The sequence below is a fragment of the Papio anubis genome, chromosome 12, assembly GCF_008728515.1.
Source record: "Papio anubis isolate 15944 chromosome 12, Panubis1.0, whole genome shotgun sequence".
NCBI lineage: Eukaryota > Metazoa > Chordata > Mammalia > Primates > Cercopithecidae > Papio > Papio anubis.
The window spans coordinates 90,626,349-90,647,206 of record NC_044987.1 but is presented as its reverse complement, the minus strand read 5'-3'; the positions used below and the strand labels follow the sequence as shown (position 1 = coordinate 90,647,206).

The 20,858-nt window shown below is 35.3% G+C and overlaps 1 protein-coding gene and 1 pseudogene across 1 annotated transcript in view; both read left to right on the top strand.

Moving 5' to 3' along the window:
• The window catches only part of DCDC1 (doublecortin domain containing 1), a 508,775-nt gene that overhangs the window by 72,111 nt on the left and 415,806 nt on the right, over positions 1–20,858 (top strand). The window contains exon 9 of the mRNA XM_021926829.2: positions 480–685. Coding sequence (XP_021782521.2) covers positions 480–685 — 206 coding nt within the window. The remainder of the gene's footprint in view (positions 1–479; positions 686–20,858) is intronic.
• LOC108581929 lies at positions 9,661–10,871 on the top strand (annotated as a pseudogene).

Sequence of the window (20,858 nt, the reverse complement as noted above, 5' to 3'; positions counted from 1 at the left end):
ATAATGTTACTATTTGGAGATCAGCATCTTTAAAGCAACATGGATAAGAAATCATATTAAAAAGACAAGAAATGTTTCCCAACCCTAAAGAACATAAAAGTTCAGGACCTATGTAGTTTCATAGTAAGCTAAGGACATTGGACATTTTCAATGGACCCTTTCAGCTGGGTACGTATAATCAGTAATAGAGGCATGCTAAGGTGAATTTTAATTAGGACTAAATTGTGGTATTACTCTTTCATACCCTGAACATCTGTTCCCTTCAGAAATGATGATTTATGCAGGCTATCAGAGCAGACAGCTTGCTACAGCTTATGTCACGGTTAGTAAGAAGCTGGTGGTAGCATTTCAGAAAACCCAGCATCTAAATGGAGACTGGCCAGTGTATAATACACAGGTAATAGAGGGAGGGAAGTATGATGTGTCCATTTTTAATTTTGAAGCCAAATATTGACTTGACTTAAAAAATTATCTTCTAGACCATCTGTTGTTAATGAAGAAAGTAACTTGGACAATGAATGGGTTGATGCTTCCTACTGATGTCAAAAGACGGAAAACCAAGCCTGTTCTTTCTATTAGAATGAAGAAACTTACTGAGAGGACCTCAGTCCGAATTCTGTTCTTTAAGAATGGCATGGGGCAGGATGGGCATGTGATTACAGTGGGAAAAGAAACAATGAAAAAGGTAATTTTATATTAAATATTGAACTATGAATTCAATTTCAAAATTTTGTGGCTTTTGAAATGTGTTATTTTTTTTCTTCTAAATATCAATGTCAACAAATAAACTGAAATATTAAGAAGACATTATATAGAACTAAAAAATTCTATATAAACCTGTTTATAAGTCTGTTTATTGCACTAATACCACAAATTACCATAGCAAAGCAACAATATTTCAGGAAATTATTTGGCTAACATAGTTAGTCATTCACCTAGTTGAAATGTTATATTTATACTAGAGAAAACATTCTAAACATTCTAATTAGTTACAATATTTTATAAGCTATTTAGATCGAAGCCAGTCTAACCTAGCTTCCAGTCTCAAATCTGCCTCTTTTCATTTAGAATACTGGTAAGACCTAAAAATATCCTTGTTCCTCTAAAGAATTAGCAAAGCCCCAAATCACTAAAGTGCAGTTTCAAAGTATTCATAGAAGTTTTAAAAACAAATCTAAGGGGCCCAAGAAAAATCATGAAACAAGCAAACTTAAAAAAAAATTAAAGTATTACTTGTCATACAAACGCATGTTTTTTAGAAGGTGTTTGTACTTTCTAAAACATCTTTGATATTAAAAAAAATACCGAGGAGCTAATGGGAATTTGAAACACACACACACATTTTTATACAGATAAGGATTTTTCAACCAATTTTAAAGCAACCTAATAATAATATAGTAACAAATGTGTTGAGAATGTATGAGAGACAGTAAAACATAACCAGATGCCTAGGCTTGAATCTTGGCTTCACCATTCACTAACTATGAGGCCTTGGACACCTTTGTTTCCCTGAGCCTCAGTTTCTTCATCTAAAAAAAAACAGAGATAACAGTAGTACCTACTTCATAGAGTTGCTGCGAGGATTTAACGTGATATTATGCATGGAGTACAATGCCTGGCACCCAGAAAGTTCCCATTAAATGTTTCTAGTCTCATCTTTGAGACTCATAATATACACCTCACAGAAATTAGTTTTCTTTCTAATAGAAATTTTTTGTTATGAAATCAAGATAATTTTGTTATAAAAAACTATTTCAAATTGAATGTTGCTTGGAACAGGTGAATAGTTGACTAGATATTGGAATTTTAATCAAAATATCTACTTCTTCATTTATTTGTTTTTGTGGTTGTTTTACAACCACAACTGGTTAAGAGCATTTACCAATGAGCTGGGAAACCTGAGTTTTGTTTCCTTCTCATCTGCAGATTTGGATTATGATATTAAGGGATATTACACAGCAGAGCAAATTGCTAAGGCAAGTTATAACATCTTCCCTGGCGATTTTGAAAAATAGAGAAGATGGACATATCTCTTGGACTGTTAAAATGCGATCATTCTTGGAGATAGAAGCTAGGTTAGATAACCTCTTGAGTTCACTTCAGTTCCATCTCTGTAATTCCATGCCTTAGTGATAAAATTGGAGTAATAGTCACTCTTACAGATTATATGTTCTTAGATGAAAGGTTGAGTATAAATAAAAATGCCACTGCTATTTTGCTTTTTGTCTCTAGAGAGGAATTTATTTAAAACTGGATGATCAAGGAAGTCTTTAGCTTGCATTTTTCTTTTACAATTTGTAGAAAATATTTAAAGAATTTTCACAAATTCATGATAGAACTCATGATAGAACATGATTTAGTAACAAATGTATTAGTAAATATTTGCCTCAGTATCACATTTAAGAATGAGGTAAAGAAGAGGAGGCAACAAAATGCTGATCTTGGGTGTCAATAAGAACTTTTTAGAAGGGAAAAATAAGACTTGCTAATTATTTTGTAAATAAAATTTAAATTTTGAAAGTGTTGTTGATAATCATAGGATCATGCTCTATTTATACATTAAACACCAAATCAGTAATAGAAATAAGGAAGTGTCAAAGTCTTAAGAGAAAAACAAATTATTTTCTCTTTTATGATAAAACATTAGGAATGTTAGCTATTTTTCAATTACTACTAAGTAATGTAAAACTGAAGTAGAGTGTAAAGTATTCTAATATGGTGAAGGTTATTGCAATGGGATAAGAAGAGAATTATTGAGGATGAGTGTTACAATAAGGTAGTTAAAGCATAAAAGTCCTCTATGAGCACAGAATAGAGCCTGTATGTTAATTACAAGGAGAAAATCAAAAGGAAATCTGTTTATTTACTTTAGGAAGTAATTAAGAAGTTTGAAATGAGGGCCAAAATGATATATTTCTTTACTAAACTCTAGAATACCAGAACTATAGCACATCTCTTTGCAATTTAAATCTGATGATTTTAGAATTACTAGATATGGTTTCAGTAATCACACAGCATGTGCTCCTATAGGATATAGGCTAAACATCTATATTCATGGGTTGAGAAAGGTATTAAGAAAAGTTTGTGGGCATAAGATGCCAAATTAATGGGAAATGAAATATGGCTGATATGGATACACAACTTTGAGATTAGCATCCTGGTGGATAAGTTTTATTCTCTTCCAATTACATCTTGGATTCATTTTCAGATAATTGATGTCTGTGTGGATTATTTTATTATTCAAGATAGCATTTCCTTTCTGAAAAATGTTTGATTTTTTTCCAGTAGTTAATAATTATATCTTACTTACTTGGGTTTTTGCTTGGTTTGCTACTATCACCAATAGCATGAAATTACAGTGGTGAAGAAAATGATGGAAAAGATAATGAAATGAATGAAACAATAAAAAAAAATTCGCTGTCCTCTTGCTCCCATTTGAACTGGCTGTTTTCTATGATCTCTATGCTGGGATCTGTCTTTACTATCAACCTGAGAATTATCATTCTCTCTCTCCTGTGTTGAATTTCTTTTCCCTGGTTCCCTAGTTTTCCTGTACCTCATCTATTCTACTGTGTGCATATTCCAGTGGCTTCCCAAAAAAGAGAATATGGATGGTGAATATTTTGAAATCTTGGGAAATATTTTTTCTTTCAAACATTAAAAGTATTGCTATATTGATTTTTGTTGCTAGTGTTGCTGCTGAGAAGTCTGATATCATACTGATTCATCATCCTTTGTAGGTGACACAAAGGATGAAAACATTTAGGACCATCTCTTTATTGATAGTGTTCAAATTTTTTTTCAAGATGTGCTGGATACTCAGGATGTCTTCTCAGTTTGAAAAGTGTCATCCTTTTCTTTTAGATGTTTTATTGAACTATATATATTTCTGAGAATATCCTTTTACTGTAGTTTTTCTGTTGTTATTTTATGGAGCTCCTACTTTTTTATGTTGGATCTTATGTACTGAACTTCTAATTTTCTTATCTGGGAGATTTGCTTATCTTTACCTCCCAACCCAGTGAATCTTTTGCTTCTCCTTGTACCGTCTGTTTTTTTTTGGGGGGGAGTTGGAGGGGGGTTGGAGACATTGCTTTTGTTTTATTTGGTTTTGGTCTTTAATGTTACAGACTACAGACTTACTTTAAGTATGAGTTACTCCTCCATCAATATTTAAAATTGAAGAACCAAAAAGTTGGTTGAAAAGCTATGAGCATAGGTTTGTGTTATTGACAGATGGATTTCATTGGAGAATGTTTTGACTAGGATTTTTCATTGGGGTTGGGTTCCTAATTATCAGTGTCTTTTCTCTGGAGTTAATCAATTTCAGCAAATAAAGTCTGCCAATTTGAGCAATGTACTAGCCAAGTGGAGAAGGGGGTTAAGAGTTTCACATTCAATATGTAGACTTTCATTTAATTCTCCTCTTTTCAGTAAGAGGTTTAGTCTCTCCAGAGAACAAATCTCGTGTCTTCTCTTCTGATAGCAAAAGTATAGTTGCCTACCTGGTTGATGTGGGAAGGGTTCTGGAGGTTTATCTGTTTTCTGTATAGTCAATCTGTTTTTAGCCCAACTTTTAGAGGTACCTAATGCCTCAAATTTATAAGCCTTTTTGGGGTTCTGCAATACAAATAAAATGTACTTTTACTAGTTTAAGTTTTGACTTTTCTGGTCTGCTAAATCATTTACCACTTAATTATCTTCCCACCTTTCTGATTCTCTTTTTTGGAAAATAAATGTCAAGTGTCAATCTTTTAATATTGATAATAATTGATTAATAATTATTGATTTTTATAGATAAAAATGAATAATTCTAACATTTTCTTCCTATCCCAATTGTTTTCCCAGTTTCTTGGGGTTTATGCAGCGTAATTTGGCAAACATAGTGTTAGCTTACTTCAATGAGAACAGAATACTTTTCCTCTGTTACCTGGAGGCGTCATATACTTACTGCAGGCAAAAGGCCCACAGTTTTTTCAAAGTGTGGTCCACAGAACACTTTCATCAGAATTGTCTGGCTTTTCTGTTAAAGGTTCAGACTCCTAGGCCCTACCACGCCTATTGAGTTAAGAATTCTTGAGTGTGGGCCCTAGTAATCTGAATTTCAACAAATGTCTCCAAATGATTCCTAGCCACTCTAAAGTTTGAGAATTCTTATTCCAGTGTTCTAAAATTTCAAACTTACTAATTGATGGAAATCTTCACAGACTTCCTTTTTGCTTGTTCTCCTGTACTTCTCATATAATTTAAGAGAAAAAAAACTTGTGAGACAGAATAAAAGAGGTTGGGGGAAATTAGATAACTAGTTGTCAGATTAGAATGAGTGCAGGGAGTTCAGAAATCAGGAAATAGAAAACATCTACAAGCGGGCAGAAAAAGAGTGGTTATGTGTAGCAAGTCTGGCTTAGGAAAAAATACTCCCTTCATATTTATATGTAAACATATTTCATTGTAATTACTTTTTCCTGTTATTACTGAAAAAACATATAAGTATTGCGAGAATTACTGCTATATGAATGTCAAGGTATAAATAAGCAATAGACTTTATTAGATGCCTTTAAGCCAGGAGAAATATGTATTTCTATGATGTTTACCATTTATTAATTAAAAAAACATAATAAGCTTAAACAAAAAAGTAAGAAAAATTTCAAGCTTAAGAGGCCCAATTCAATTGAAATAACACAATATAATGATATGATTGTGGAATGTTCACACAGAAATTAGTAACTATGGCAGCAGAGATTTTCCCAATAGTGTGGGTAAAATAATTTAGAGCGTATCTTCAGAGATTAAAAAAGGAGCACCTGGGGTAGCAAAATTTGATTAAGGATGCTCAACATGGATTCCAACAGAGGAGGTCATGCATAATTAGTATGTTGGAACTTCTTTAAAGAGCTTTTTATGAAATATGAGGAAAAGTCCATTGATACTACTTATTATTATTATTTAAAAATTAGGCTAGTTTTTTAAACCAGAGATTAAATCCGATTAAAAAAACAAAAGAAGAGTTTTAAAAATACGGAATTTGATAATATGGTTTATTCTCAAGAGGCTATGAATAGCCAGTTGCCTTTTCATTATTTAATGTGAATTTCTAGGATTATACAATTGAGTTATTTTAGAATATTATGTCATTATTTATAGTCAGATTTTTTTCTTAAATGAAATTCTAAAAAAAGCAAAAAGAGAAAGAATGTATTTAATAGAAATAAAAACAAATGAGAATTTTCAGTCTAAAGATTCATTTACTTTACTGATGGTAGTTAAGGAAAGTCCTTAATATTATTTAGGGGCAGTTGAGACATAAACATGGCCAGGCACGTAATCCCAGCACCTTGGTAGGCCAAGGTGGACGGATCACCTAAGGTCAGGAGTTCGAGACCAGCCTGGCCAACATAGTGAAACCCTGTCTCTACTAAAAGTACAAAAATTAGCTGGGTATGGTGGCGGGCGCCTGTAATCCCAGCTATTTGGGAGGCTGAGGCAGGAGAATCATTTGAACCTGAGAGGCAGAGGCTGTAGTGAGCCAAGATCACTTCACTGCACTCTAGCCTGGGTGACAGAGCAATACTCCATCTAAAAAAAAACCAAAAAAAGACATAAACATGACATTCAATTTGAAAGGTAAAATGTATTTCTGTGGTTTTTTTTTTTTTTTTTTTGAGGCGGAGTCTCACTCTGTTGCCCAGGCTGGAGTGCAGTATTTTTGTGTTTTTTATTAAAATTATTTTATAGTTTTTGTATGTACATTTTATATTTTAACGTATTTTAATTTTTAAGAATATGTAACAATAATGGTTACATTAAAGTGTTTATTAGATTCGTGTCCATGCATACCTTATCATTAAAGAATCTTTGATGAATTTTATCGAGTTTCTGGACATTAGAATCACAGGATTTTACGAAGTAATCTAGTCACGCTACTCAAAAAACTGAAACTTAGACAAGCTAACTACCATATCCAAAGTGGATCAAGTAAAATAGCTGGTACTATAACCCATTTTCTGATTTTAAGAGCAATATTCTTTATTATTCAAAACTTCCCTTAATATTACTTTTTCTTAAATTTTAATTCCTACTGTGTCGTGTCTTAAAAATGATTTAACATAACCATCAAAAATAAAAACGTAAGACATCTGTTTCCAGTTGGAGTAATTAGTATCAGACTAGCCATTCCATTCTAAACAACTGAAAAACTGGAAAAAATATATGACAACTATTTTTAGGTATTAAACAACAGGAAGCATCAACTATAATGCCTAAGAGAAGGGGAAAAGTTGAAGTGAGTCCTAAAGTTCACTATGTCTTTGTACCTGGAGGAATTTATGGATCGTAGTAGAGAGAGAGGGAGGGAGGGTGGGAAACAGTGAGAGAGAGAGAGAGAAGAGAGAATCTAAGAAAAGCACAGTGGTTCCCATAAACTGAAGAGAAAGACATCAAAGTTCTAGGTGGCTGAAATTTGCAGAGCAATACCATAAGAGGGAACTCTTTGTAGAATAGTTCTCAAATTTTCTGTAAGCATCCCCTCATGTCTTTGGCTGACTATTAAGTTGCTTATGCATAGGGTGAACTCCACAAGGCCTGACACAAACAACTGCCAGGAAAAGAACAACTAATTAGGATGTAAAAGGGAAACAAGTATGGGAGTATGTGCAGGGTCAGGAGACATTTGCCTTTTGACCAGTTGGAGAGGAGAGGTCTTGTTGAACTTGTTAGACAAATTGATGAAGATTCCAGTAAAGGTAATTTATATCCACAAGAAAAGTTGATCAATAGAAACAGACCCCAAAATAGAGTTAACCAAAAAAGACATTTAAACAGTGATTATAAATATGTTCATGTATTTAAAGAAAACATGAATATAATGCAAAGAGAACTGGAAACTTAAAATAGAACCAGTGGAACTTCTAGTTCTAAAAAATACAATATCTTAACTGAAATAAAACAAAAAACAAAAAACAAAAAAACCTGGGCTTAACAGCAGGTTAGATATTAGAGAAGAAAAGATCAATGAACTTCAAGACAGGGCAATGAAGCTATCCAAACTGCAGTGCAGAGAAGCAAAAGGAAAGGACCGAAAACAAGGACTGAGTGTCGGTAACTTGTGGGATATCAATGAGTCTAATAGAGGTATAATTGGAGCCCTAGAAAGACTGAGAAGAATGTGAATATTTGAAGTAATAATGGTCAGAATTTTTCCTGAGTTCATGGAAAACAACCCACATATCTAAGAAGCTCAATGCACCTCTACTAGAAAGATAACCAGATTAAGGACATAAATCACATTGCTGTAAACAATGATAAATAGGAAAGCTTAAAAGCAACCAGAGGGGAGGAAACACATTAATTACAGGGATACATATGTAAGAATAAAAACTGACTTCTCTTCAGAAATTATGCAAGACAGAAGATAGCAGATACCTTTAAAGTGTGGAGAGAAATAATATGTTTAAAGTGCTGAAAGAAAAACTGGTCATCTTATTTTGTGTTACAGTAAAAATACCTTTAAAAATCTTTCAAATAAAAGCATTCTCAGGCAAATAGAATATGAAGCACTTGTATCTAGCAGACCTATACTATGAGAAATATTAAAGGATATTTTTCACTGGAAGAAAATGATACCAGAAACAAATTTGGGTATGCACAAAGAAATTATTTTAAATATACATGGTACATTCAGTTTTATAGACCCTTTGCTGCTTATTGAGCCATTCCCAGTACATTTAAGAGTATTAAAATTATGTTAAGAATGTTTCCTGACTACAAAAGAATTAAATTAGAAATAAATAACCAAATATATCAGGTCACTCACTCTCCAGCTGTGGAGAGTTGTTTAATGTAGACATAAAACTCCCTTTAATACATTTATCTTAATAGACTATATTTAATATTATGTATGTTATCTTTCTTTAATAGATTATATATATATTATCTTTAATAGACATTAAATTCCCTTTCATATATACACCTATCCTATTTGTCTTGTCCTTCTAGATATAGAACTCTAATACAACCTAAATTACCAAAACTGAGACAGAAGAAAATTTATATCTCAAAATCTCTGTATGTATTAAATAAATCAAATTTATAATTAAAAACTTTTCAAAAAACAAAATTCCAAGACCAAATGATCTCACTGGTGAATTTTATCAACCTTTCATGAGAAAATAATATCAGTTGTACACAAACCTTTTAGAAAATAGAGAAAACAGGAAAACTTCCCCTCTCACATGATGAGACTAGCATTATAAAGACATTACTAGAAAAGAAAATTCATACCACTATCCTCCTAACCATAGATGCAAAATTACTTCATAAAGTGTTAACAAATCAAATCCAACAATACATCATGATCAAGTGAGTTTTATCCCAGGAATGCAAAGTTGGTGTGTTAGTCCATTTTCATGCTGCTGATAAAGACATACCTGAGACTGGGCAATTTACAAAAGAAAGAGGTTTATTGGACTTATAGTTCCACATGGCTGAGGAAGCCTCATAATCATAGTGGCAGGGAAAAGGCACGTCTCACATGGTGGGGGCAAGAGAGAGAATGAAAGCGAAACGAAACAGTTTCCCTTTATCAAACCATCAGATCTTGTGAGACTTATTCACAAACGCGAGAACAGTATGGGTGAAACCTCCCCCATGATTCAGTTATCTCCCACTGGGTCGCTCCCACAAAACATAGGAATTACGGGAGTACAATTCAAGATAAGATATGGGTGGGGACACAGAGCCAAACCATATCAGTTGGTTTAACAACAGATAGTGTAGGTGACCACCTTAAGAGAATACGGAAAAAGTCATATGCTCATTTCAGTAGGTATCAGAGAGGAATTTGACAAAATTTAATATTCACTTATTAAAAAAAAATTTCATAGCAAACTTGAAATAGAAGGGAATTTCTTCAATCTGGTAAAGAATGTGTACTAAACACTGATTTAACTGCATACTTAATGATGAAAGACTGAACCGTTTTTCCCTAAGATCAGGATCAAGGCAAAGATGTCCTCTCTTTTCATTTCAGCTTACCATGCTATCAGAGGCCCTACCCTGTGATAAGGCAAGAAAAAAGTAGTAAAAAGTGTATAGATTTAAAAGGAAGAAATAAAAACTATTTTATTTATAGACAATGTGATAAGAGCATGAAATACCTTAAAGTAACTAAGGAATACATTCAGCAAGTTTGCAGGATACAAGGTCAGTGAAATTGTATATACTAGTGGCCATTAGAAAATGAAATTTAAGGAGAGTGGGATATCTGGCTTCAGAGCGGGAACCTTCTTTGCACCAGTGACGAAAAAGAGAAATATGGGTGATGTTCAGAAAGGCAAGAAGAGTTTTTGTTCAGAAGTGTGCCCAATGCCACACTGTGGAAAAGGGAGGCAAGCACAAGACCGGGGCCTAATCTCCATGGTCTCTTCGGGCAGAAGACACGTCAGGCCACTGTATTCACTTACACAGATGTCAATAAGAACAAAGATATCACCTGGGGAGAGGATACACTGATGGAGTATTTGGAGAGTCCCAAGAAGTACATCCCTGGAATAAAAATGATCTTTGCCAGCACTAAGAAGAAGGCAGAAAGGGCAGACTTGTTAGCTTGTCTTAAAAAAGCTACTAATGAGTAATAATTTGCCACTGCCTTATTTATTACAAAACAGAAATATTTCATGACTTTTTTATGTGTACCATACCTTAATAGATCTCATACACCAGAATTCAGATCATGAACGACTGACAGAATATTTTGTTGGGCAGTCCTGATTTAAAACTAAGACTAGCTTCTGGTTAAATGAATATGTTCAGTTTTTGAATTTTAATAGTAATTCCAATTCAGTAAATGCTATCACTGTGTACCCCTTCTAAAGCTATGATTAGACTTCGTTAGTAACATTCAACTTTTCACAAAGATGACGAGTGCCATCTTAAAACTTACTGGAGATTGGTTTTATATTTAAATTTACATACTGGGTTATGTGAATATATTTAAACACTGGGGAAATTCCTTCACTGTCTCAGAACCAAGCAAGATTCACCTGTGTTTTGTGTTCATTTGCCTCTTAAAGGCAAGGGTTGAAGATAAATAAGGTAGCAATATCTACTTTATACTTTTGGCCCTAACTATGCCCATCTAATTAGAATTCCCTGTATTCAAAATGGTTCCTTTTACTTACTGAAAGGAATTTTAGTGTGGTTTATGTGTAATATCAAAGGTTATTTAACACTTCTCACATTTTATAGATGATCTATAAGGTCACATGCTTTTAAAATAGTAGCAAATCTTTTATTATTATTATTGTTATTGTTATTATTTTTATTTATTTATTTTTAATTTATTATTATACTTTAAGTTGTGGTGCATGTGCATAACATGCAGTTTATTAAGGTCACATGCTTTTAAAATAGTAGCAAATCTTTTATTATTATTATTTTTAAATTTATTATCCTTTAAGTTCTAGGATACATGTGCAGAACGTTCAGGTTTGTTACATAGGTGTACACCTGCCGTGGTGGTTTGCTGCACCCATCAACCCGTCATCTACATTAGGTATTTCTCCTGATCTTATCCCTCCCCGAGCCCCCAACCCCCTGACAGGCCTTGGTGTGTGATATTCCTCTTCCTGTGTCCATGTGTTCTCATTGTTCAGCTCCCACCTATGAGTGAGAACATATGGTGTTTGGTTTTCTGTTCTTGTGTTAGTTTTCTGAGAATTATAGTTTCATCCATGCCCCTGCAAAGGACATGAACTCATCCTTTTTTATGGCTGCATAGTATTCCATGGTGTATGTGTGCCACATTTTCTTTATCCAGTCTATCATTGATGAGCATTTGGGTTGGCTTCAAGTCTTTGCTATTGGGAATAGTGCAGCAATAAACATACGTGGGCATGTGTCTTATAAACTTCACTCTTGAATTCTTTACATTCTAAGTCAAACTAAGTAATAATTTAGGATTGTCTTTAAACAGCCATTCAGAAACATAAAACTGTAGAACTGCTGTGTATTTGTGATTGGGAATAGTGCTTTTGCCAACTTAAAAGGATTAAACTAGAAGAGATATACACACAAAAAAAGAAAAAAAGAAAATGAAATTTAAAAATAAAATACCACAACACTCAAACACATGAAATACTTAACTATTCATTTAACACAATATGTGCAAGACTTATACAGTGAAAACAACAATTAATTGCTGAGAGAAATGAAAGAAGGCCCAAGAGATATATCATGTTCATGGACTGGAAACTTCAAAATTATAATGATGCCAATTTCTTGCAAATTGATCTATATAGTCAACATAATACTCATCAAAATTCAGCTGGCCTTCTCTTTGAGGAAAGGGGCATAAATTGACAAGATATTTCTAAAATATATGTGGAAATTCCAGAAATGCAAAGGAATTAGATAGCCAAATCAGTTTTAAACAAGAATAAATTTGGAGGATTTATACTACCTGATTTCTTTTAAAAAGTTGTATTTTAGTATTATTATTGTTATTTATTTTTTAAATTGACAAATAAAAATTGTATATATTTATGGTATACTACAGGATGATTTGAAATATGCCTACATTGTGGAATGGATAAACCAAGCTGATTAACAGTTGAATTACTTTAGATACTTATTTATTTTTTGTCATAAAAATCTACTTTCTTAGCAGTTTTCAAGTATATAATATACTGTTAACTATAGTCACCATTATAAACAATCATTCTCTTGAACTTATACCTCCTGTCTGACTGAAATTTTGTGCACTTTATAGCCAACATCTTCCTAGTCCTCCCACTCCCACTGCAGCCTCCTGTAATCACCATTCTACTCTCTGCTTCTATGAGTTTGACTTTTTTAGTTTTCACATATAAGTGAAATCATGTGGTATTTGTGTTTCCGTGCCTGGCTTATTTCACTTAACATAATGCCCTCCAAGTTTATCCATGTTGTTGCAAATGACAAGAGTTTCTCCTTTTTAAAGGCAGAATAGTATTCCATTTACACTACCTGTTTTCAACATCTATTATAAAGCTAATCAAAACAGGATGATATGGGAATAAGAATACACATAGAAAGCAAAGAAACAAAATGGAGAGTTCAGAAGTAGACCCACACATACATGGATAAATCATTCTTGATAGAGTAATTCAATGGGGGAAAAGACAATGTTTTTGATAACTATTGCTGAAACAATTGGATATTTCTGTGTGATAAGAACTTACCTCACAACCATTCATGAAAATTGATTTAAATTGATCGCAGATCTTATTATAAAGAGTAAAACTATACTAATTCTCAGAGAAAACGTGGGAGAAAATCTTTGCAACCTTGGGTAGGCAAATATTTCTTAGGACATAAAAAAATATGAACAAAGACATAGAAATCAACCATTAGCACATGAAAATATGCTCAATATTATTAATCATCAAGGAAATGCAAATTAAATCCATGATGAGTTACCACTATACACACATTAGAATGACTAATATTTAAAAGACTGACAATACCAAGTGTCAGTGAAAATGTGGAGAAATGGCAAATCTTATATTTAGCTGATAAGAATGCAAAATGATACAGCCACTTGGCAAAATAGTTTGATAGTTTCATATAAAGTTAAACTTATACTTAATTACAATCTAGCAATCTCATTTTTAGATATATACCAAGTCAACACAAAGACTTGTAAGTGAATGTTCATAGTTGTTTTATTTGCAATTAGCCAAACTACAGACAGTACAAAAGTCCATATACCTGTGAATGGATAAAAGATTATGATATATTTATGTCAAGGACTATTTTTCAACAGTAAAAAGAAATGAGCATTGTGGTAAATGAATGAAACCAGGTATGAAATATTACATGCCATGAAATTGTAGAACAGATGAACTATTCTCTAGTGAAAAAAACCAGATTATTGGTGATTTCAGGCGAGGAGTATTGGGTTGCAATTGGAAAAGAACATGAGGAATTTTAGAAGGTAGTGGGAATATTCTGTGTATTCACTGTGGTAGTTACACATGGGTATACATTGTTCTATCTGCATCAACTGCACCTACTTAAAATAGGTACAGTTTATTTCATGCAAATTATAAATCAATAGAGTGGATTTTAAAAACAAACAAAAATAATAATATGACTAGAATTGTAATCTGGATCATTTAATTATTCTTAAGAAAATTCCCTCTGGTCATCTACTTCTCATTCACATTCTAAAAATAAAATACGAAAACACCACAGGACACAAATTCACGAGAAATAGTTGCCTTTTCAAATCATATTTATGTTCATTACTAGTGAGAGCAAATAACTAGATTTGGTGTGCATTCTTTCACTTACCTTTATGAGAATAAGACAAATAATAGGGCAGCATATTAAGCTCTAGGATTTATTCAGGAAAGTACTTTTAAGGTACTTAATAAGATGGGTACAAATGTAGCCCAATCTTCTGGCATTTTCTGGTTAACATAATGGTAATAATTTTGATTATAAGTCATTTTTGTAAAATGTTGGCCTGAGCAGAGACTTATGCCATGGCATTTGATTACATTTTAATTCTTTGAAAATTCATAAACTATTTGACAGCCTTTCAATAAGAAAAAAAAAATTCTGTAAAAACAGATTCCCTTTCTCAAAATAATCATAATAAATGATAGTTCTCTTCTACTGAGCAAGTACAATTAATTGCCAAAGGTGAAGTATTTTTAGTAACCCAAATGATTAGTTTCACAATTATCCATTCATTTTCATAATTTTCAGCTTGATAAATTTCATCTAAAATTATTCCCTAGATTTTTAATTAAATGGTTTGCTTTTTAGGTTTATATAGTGAATACTGTTGTAATCTATTTGGTATACAAATACTCACTGAATTAGCTGAATAGATTTTCATCATTTGAGGAACATGGGACAAAAAATGTATTTTTCTGTCAGGATAACTTTAACTGCAAATAACAGATTCCTGATTGAAACAGACTTAAGCAAAAATGAAGCAAGAAAACCAGAGGTAGGGCAGCACCAAGCATAGTATGACAGAATTCCAGCTGTGATCTCTACAGTTTTCTGGAGTTTGTGCTCTTTCATATGTTGGTAACAAGATGGTTGCACAGCCAGGTATAACTATGTGCAGAGGCACAAAAGGACCATCTCTTCTCTATGAAAGATTAAGCCTTTCCCAGAAGCTCCTGCTTATGTCTCATTGACCAGAACTGGGTTATGTGTCTGTCTCAAACCATTCACCGACAAGGGGCATGAGACTACAATAGGTAATTTAGACACATCAAGATAATTGTAGGCTGGGCGCAGTGGCTCTTTGGGAGGCCGAGGCGGGCGGATCACCTGAGGTCAGGAGTTCAAGACCAGCCTGACCAACATGGAGAAACCCTGTCTCTACTAAAAACACAACATTAGCCGGGCATAGTGGTGCACACCTGTAATCTCAGCTACTGGGGAGGCTGAGGCAGGAGAATCACTTGAACCTGGGAGGCGGAGGTTGCATTGAGCCGAGATCAAGCCATTGCCCTCCAGCCTAGGCAACAAGAATGAAACTCCATCTCAAAAAAACAAAACAAACAAAACAACAACAACAAAAATATAATTGTAGTCTTCCTTGAATCAAGAGGGAGAAAAATCAGTATAGTAAGGATGAGGGTGGAGAATGGATATTGGATAGGCAGCCAACAGCATTACTATACACGTGAAGAAGTTTTCTTATTTTATTTCCTAGGACTTGCAAAAAGTTAGTGCTCTGGTACTAAAAAGAATTGGTTATTTGAAAAAAAAATTCTTCTGGAATTATGCATACTTTATAGCATAATTTCATAAAAGCAGACAGAATTTTTTGCTAGCTTATCAGAATCTTGATCAAAAGATATTTATACTAAAATGAGTTTAAATTAGGAATAATATATATTAACTCTTTTATTCATTAATTCAAAATATTTTTTGACGACTAATGTCTGCCAAGTACCTGGATATGGTGGTGAGCAAAACAAGCCATGGCCTTGTTCTCATGGAACTTTTAGTCTAGTGGTGGACAAAGAGATTTGTAAAATAAAGCCAGGTGTGGTGGCTCACACCTGTTATTTCAGCAATTTGGGAGGCTTAAGCAGGCAGATCAGGAGGTCAGGAGTTCCAGACCACCCTGGCAAACATAGTGTAACCCCGTCTCTACTAAAAATACAAAAATTAGCCTGGCATTGCAACAGGCACCTGTAGTCCCAGTTACTCAGGAGACTGAGGCGGGAAAATCACTTGAACCCGGGAGGCAGACGTTTCAGTGAGCAGAGACTGTACCATTGCACTCCAGTCCCTTAAAAGTGTGTTGACAGAGTGAGACTCTGTCTCAAAAAAAAAAAAAAAAAAAAAAAAAAAAAGGCATTTGTGAAATGATCATATCATTAAATGTGGAGTAGGTGGCATAAGGAAGGCTTCTTTCCTTTCCTATGAGGCTGCTCTCCCCCTTCATATGGTGACTTTTTGATTCCTGGAATACATCCTGCTTGCTCTGCTATGGAGCCTTTTCATATGCTGTGTTCTCTGAAATAGTTCCCCACTCTCAATATCCTCCACTTGTTTCCAGATAAATCCAGTTTATCTCTTCCCAGAAGCCTTCCTTATGCCACCTACTCCACATTTAATGATATGATCATTTTATAAATGTCTTTGTCCACCACTAGACTCAAAGCTCCATGAGAACAAGAACCTGGGTGTTTTTGCTCACTGCAATATCCAGGCACTTGGAAGATAGTAGTAGTCAAAAATATTTTGAATTAATCAATAAAAGAAACATATCAATTTGGGAGTTGTCAGTATGTAAATGGAAGATGAAATGTTGGGGTACCATTTAGTTTGCCTTAAGAGAGAGGCAGAAAGAATGCTAGGACTTACCTTGATAAACCCAAGTGAATGAATATGCATGATCCCATGAAGAAGACAAGAAAGCAGGAGAAAAAAATAGTGGATTCTTGTATCTCAGGATTTGTTCATGCTGGATATGGTTTGGTTGTGTTCCCACCCAAATCTCATCTTTAATTCCGACATGTTGTGGGAGGGACCCTGGTGGGAGGCAATTGAGACATGAGGGTGGGTCTTTCACATGCTGTTCTCATGATAGTTAGTCTCATGCAATCTGATGGTTTTATAAGGAGGAGTTTCCCTGCACAAGCTCTTTCTCTGCCTGCTGCTATCCATGTAAGACATGACTTGCTTCAATTTGCCTTCTACCATGAGTGTCAGGCCTCCCCAGCCATGTGGAACTGTAAGTCCACTAAACCTCCTTCTTTTATAAATTGCCCAGTATTGGGTATGTCTTTGTCAGCAGCGTGAAAATGGACTAATACAGTAAATTGGTACCAAGAGTGGGGTGCTGCTGTAGATAGCCAAAAATGTGGAAGTGACTTTTGAGCTGAGTAACAGTTAGGGGTTGGAGCAGTTTGGAGAGCTCAAAAGAAGATAGGACAAAGTGGGAAAGTTTGGAGCTCCCTAGAGACTTGTTGAATGGCTTTGACCAAAATGCTCATAGTGATATGGATAATGAAGTCCAGGCTGAGGTGGTTTCAAATAGAGATGAGGAACTTGTTGGAAACTGGAGCAAAGGTGACTTGCTATATTTTAGCAAAGATACTTGTGGCATTTTGCCCCTGCCCTAGAGATTTGTGGAACTTTGAAATTGAGAGAGATGATTTAGGGTATCTGGTGGAAGAAATGTCTAAGCTGCAAAGCATTCAAGATGTGACTTGGGTACCGTTAAAGGCCTTCAGTTTTATAAAGGAAGCAGAGCGCAAAAGTTTGGAAAATTTGCAGCCTAACAATTCAATAGAAAATAAAATCCCATTTTCTGAAGTTTAAGCCGATTGCAGAAGTTTGTATAAATAATGAGGAGCTGAAGGTTAATCCCCAAGACAATGGGGAAAATGTCTCTGGGGCATGTCAGAGGTCTTCACAGCAATGCTCCTATCACAAGCCTGGAGGCCTAGGAGGAAAAAATGGTTTCAAGGACCAGGCCCAGGGTCCCATACTGCATTGCAGCCTAGTGACTTGGTGTCCTGCATCCCAGCTGCTCCAGCCGTGGCTGAAAGGGGCCAATGTAGAGTTTAGGCCATGGCTTCAGAGGGTGCAAGCCCCAAGCCTTGGCAGCTTGTGAGCCCCTACACAGAGTTCCTACTGGGGCACTGCCTAATGGAGCTGTGAGAAGAGGGCCACCATCCTCTAGACCCCAGAATGGTAGATCCACTGACAACTTGCACTGTGCATCTGGAAGTGCTTCAGACATTCAACACCAGCCCATGAAAGTAGCCAGAGGGAGGCTGTGCCCTGCAAAGGAGTGGAACTGCTCAAGACCATGGGAACCCACTTCTTGCATCAGCGTGACCTGTATGTGAGACATGGAGTCAAAGCAGATCATTTTGGAGCTTTAAGATTTGACCACCCTGTTGGATTTTGGACTTGCATGGGGCCTGTAGCCCCTTTGTTTTGGCCAATTTCTCCCATTTGGAACAGCTGTATTTATGCAATGCCTGTACCTCTTGTTTATTTAGAAAGTAATTAACTTGCTTTTTATTTTAATTTACTGGATGGAAGGGACTTTCTTTGTCTCAGATGAAACTTTGGACTGTGGACTTTTGAATTGATGCTAAATGAGTTAAGACTTTGGGGAACTGTTGGGAAGGCATGATTGGTTTCAAAATATGAGGACTTGAGATTTGGGAGGGGCCATGAGATTTGGGAAGGGTGCATGAGATTTGAGAGGTGAAATGATATGGTTTGGCTGTGTCCCCACCCAAATCTCATGTTGAATTTCCATAGGTTGTGGGAGGGACCTGGTGGGAGGTAGTTGAGTCATGGGGGTGGGTCTTTCCCGTGCTGTTCTTGTGATAGTGAAAACGTCTTATCAGGTCTGATGGTTTTGTTTTTTTGAGACGGAGTCTCACCCTGTCACCCAGGCTGGAGTGCAATGGCACGATCTTGGCTCACTGCAGCCTCTGCCTGCTGGATTCAAGTGATTCTCCTGACTCACATCCTGAGGAGCTGGGATTACAGGTGCCTGCCACCACACCCAGCCAATTTTTGTATTTTTAGTAGAGACGGGGAATCAACCATGTTGGCCAGGCTGGTCTTGAACTCCTGACCTCATAATCTGCCCACCTTGGCCTCCCAAAGTGCTGGGATTACAGGCATGAAACACTGTATCTGGCCTCAGGTCTGATGGTTTTATAAGGAGAGGTTTCCCTGCAGAAGCTCTCTCTCTGCCTGCGCCATCCATGTAAGATGTGACTCGCTCCCCCTTGCCTTCCACCATTATTGTGAGGCCTCCCCAGCCATGTGGAACTGTAAGTCCACTAAACCTCTTTCTTTTGTAAATTGCCCAGTCTTGGGTATGTCTTTATCAACAGTGTGATAATGAACTAATACAATGCTCAAAACAAGTAAGATTTTTAATTTGTCCTTTGGATTTGTCAATATAGTAGTAATTGGTAATCATTGTGAGAATTATTTCAGTAAAGTGATGGTAAAAAAGCCAAACTGGAACAGGCTGAGAATGAATGAGAAGAAAGGAAAAGAAACAGAGAGCATGGACAAATCTAAGACATTTAACTGTAAAGTTGAGGAGTAGCTAGAGGGAGATACCAGCTGGGTATGGGGGGGATTTAATTTTCAAGATAGAAAATACTTATGTTTCAATATCAGTGGTAACAGTCTAGTTGAGAAGCACTAGATGAATATATATGAGAGAGAAGAAATGATGGATAATGTAAACTGCTTTAAAAGTTGAGAGCATACATAATTGAAAGCATAAGTGGAATATTGACCTTAGATAGGAGCAGGAACTCTTGTAATATAACTAGAAGGAAAAAGAGTGGATGACTATAGAAATAAATAGGCGTGTAGCTTTGATAGCAGTAAGATGAGCCTTCAAATTTCTCTCTGACATAGGAGATCATGTCATCTGCTGGAAATGAAGAGGCAATTAACGAAGGAAAGGCTAAGTGGAGATAAGCAGATTAGAGATTGTTGGAAATACTCTGTGGAAAGTGGGAGAGAAATTTGACCAAAGAAATGAAATAGAAGAGACTGGGCAGTACTGAGGGACCATGGAAGTTGGTGATCGTGAATGATAGTAATGTTGACATGTTCAGTTGTGTGACTTTCTCCAGCAGCACCAGGCCTCTCAGTGTGCACACAGAGAGGAAAGTGAAGGTCGCTCGGAGTCAGGATTTTGCAAGCTATGTGTGGTAAAAGTTATCCAAGAATGAGGAAGAATGACTAGAGTTAGAGAATATGATATGCTTGAACATCAAGATCCTGGGTGTTGGGGGCAGTGCTTGTTTGTTTTTGTTGAATAAGAGAGTTGGGGAGAAATTATTTTGAAATAGCGTTGTAACACCACTTTTCAAACTTGAGATTGTGTGATAGGAGAGAATAAAATCTTACCACTTGAGAGGGCCTTGAAGAAGTTAGTGACCTCAGGGGAAAGCCTAGTTTCTTTTAAAAGAGGTTGTGGGGCTAGTCAAATTTGTTGATCAGAGGACATGTTTTCCGAGTACACAATGGAAGAGCTTTAGAAATGAATAAAGGAGTTCAGGCTAATTTATACAGAACAGGAAAATACAGAGCTTCATGTGAATGTTGATGCAAAACTTTTTCCATAAAAGGCAAACAGAAAATAATTTTGGTTTTGCAAGCCATAAGGTCTCTGTAGCAACTCTCTCAGCCTTGCTGTGATAGCATGAAAGCAGCCATAGAAAATATGTAAATGATCAAGTGTGGCTGTTTTACAAGAAAACTTTATGTACAGTACTTAAATTTGAATTTCATATTTAAATCTATCACAAAATATGATCCATCTTTTGATTTATTTTTTAGGA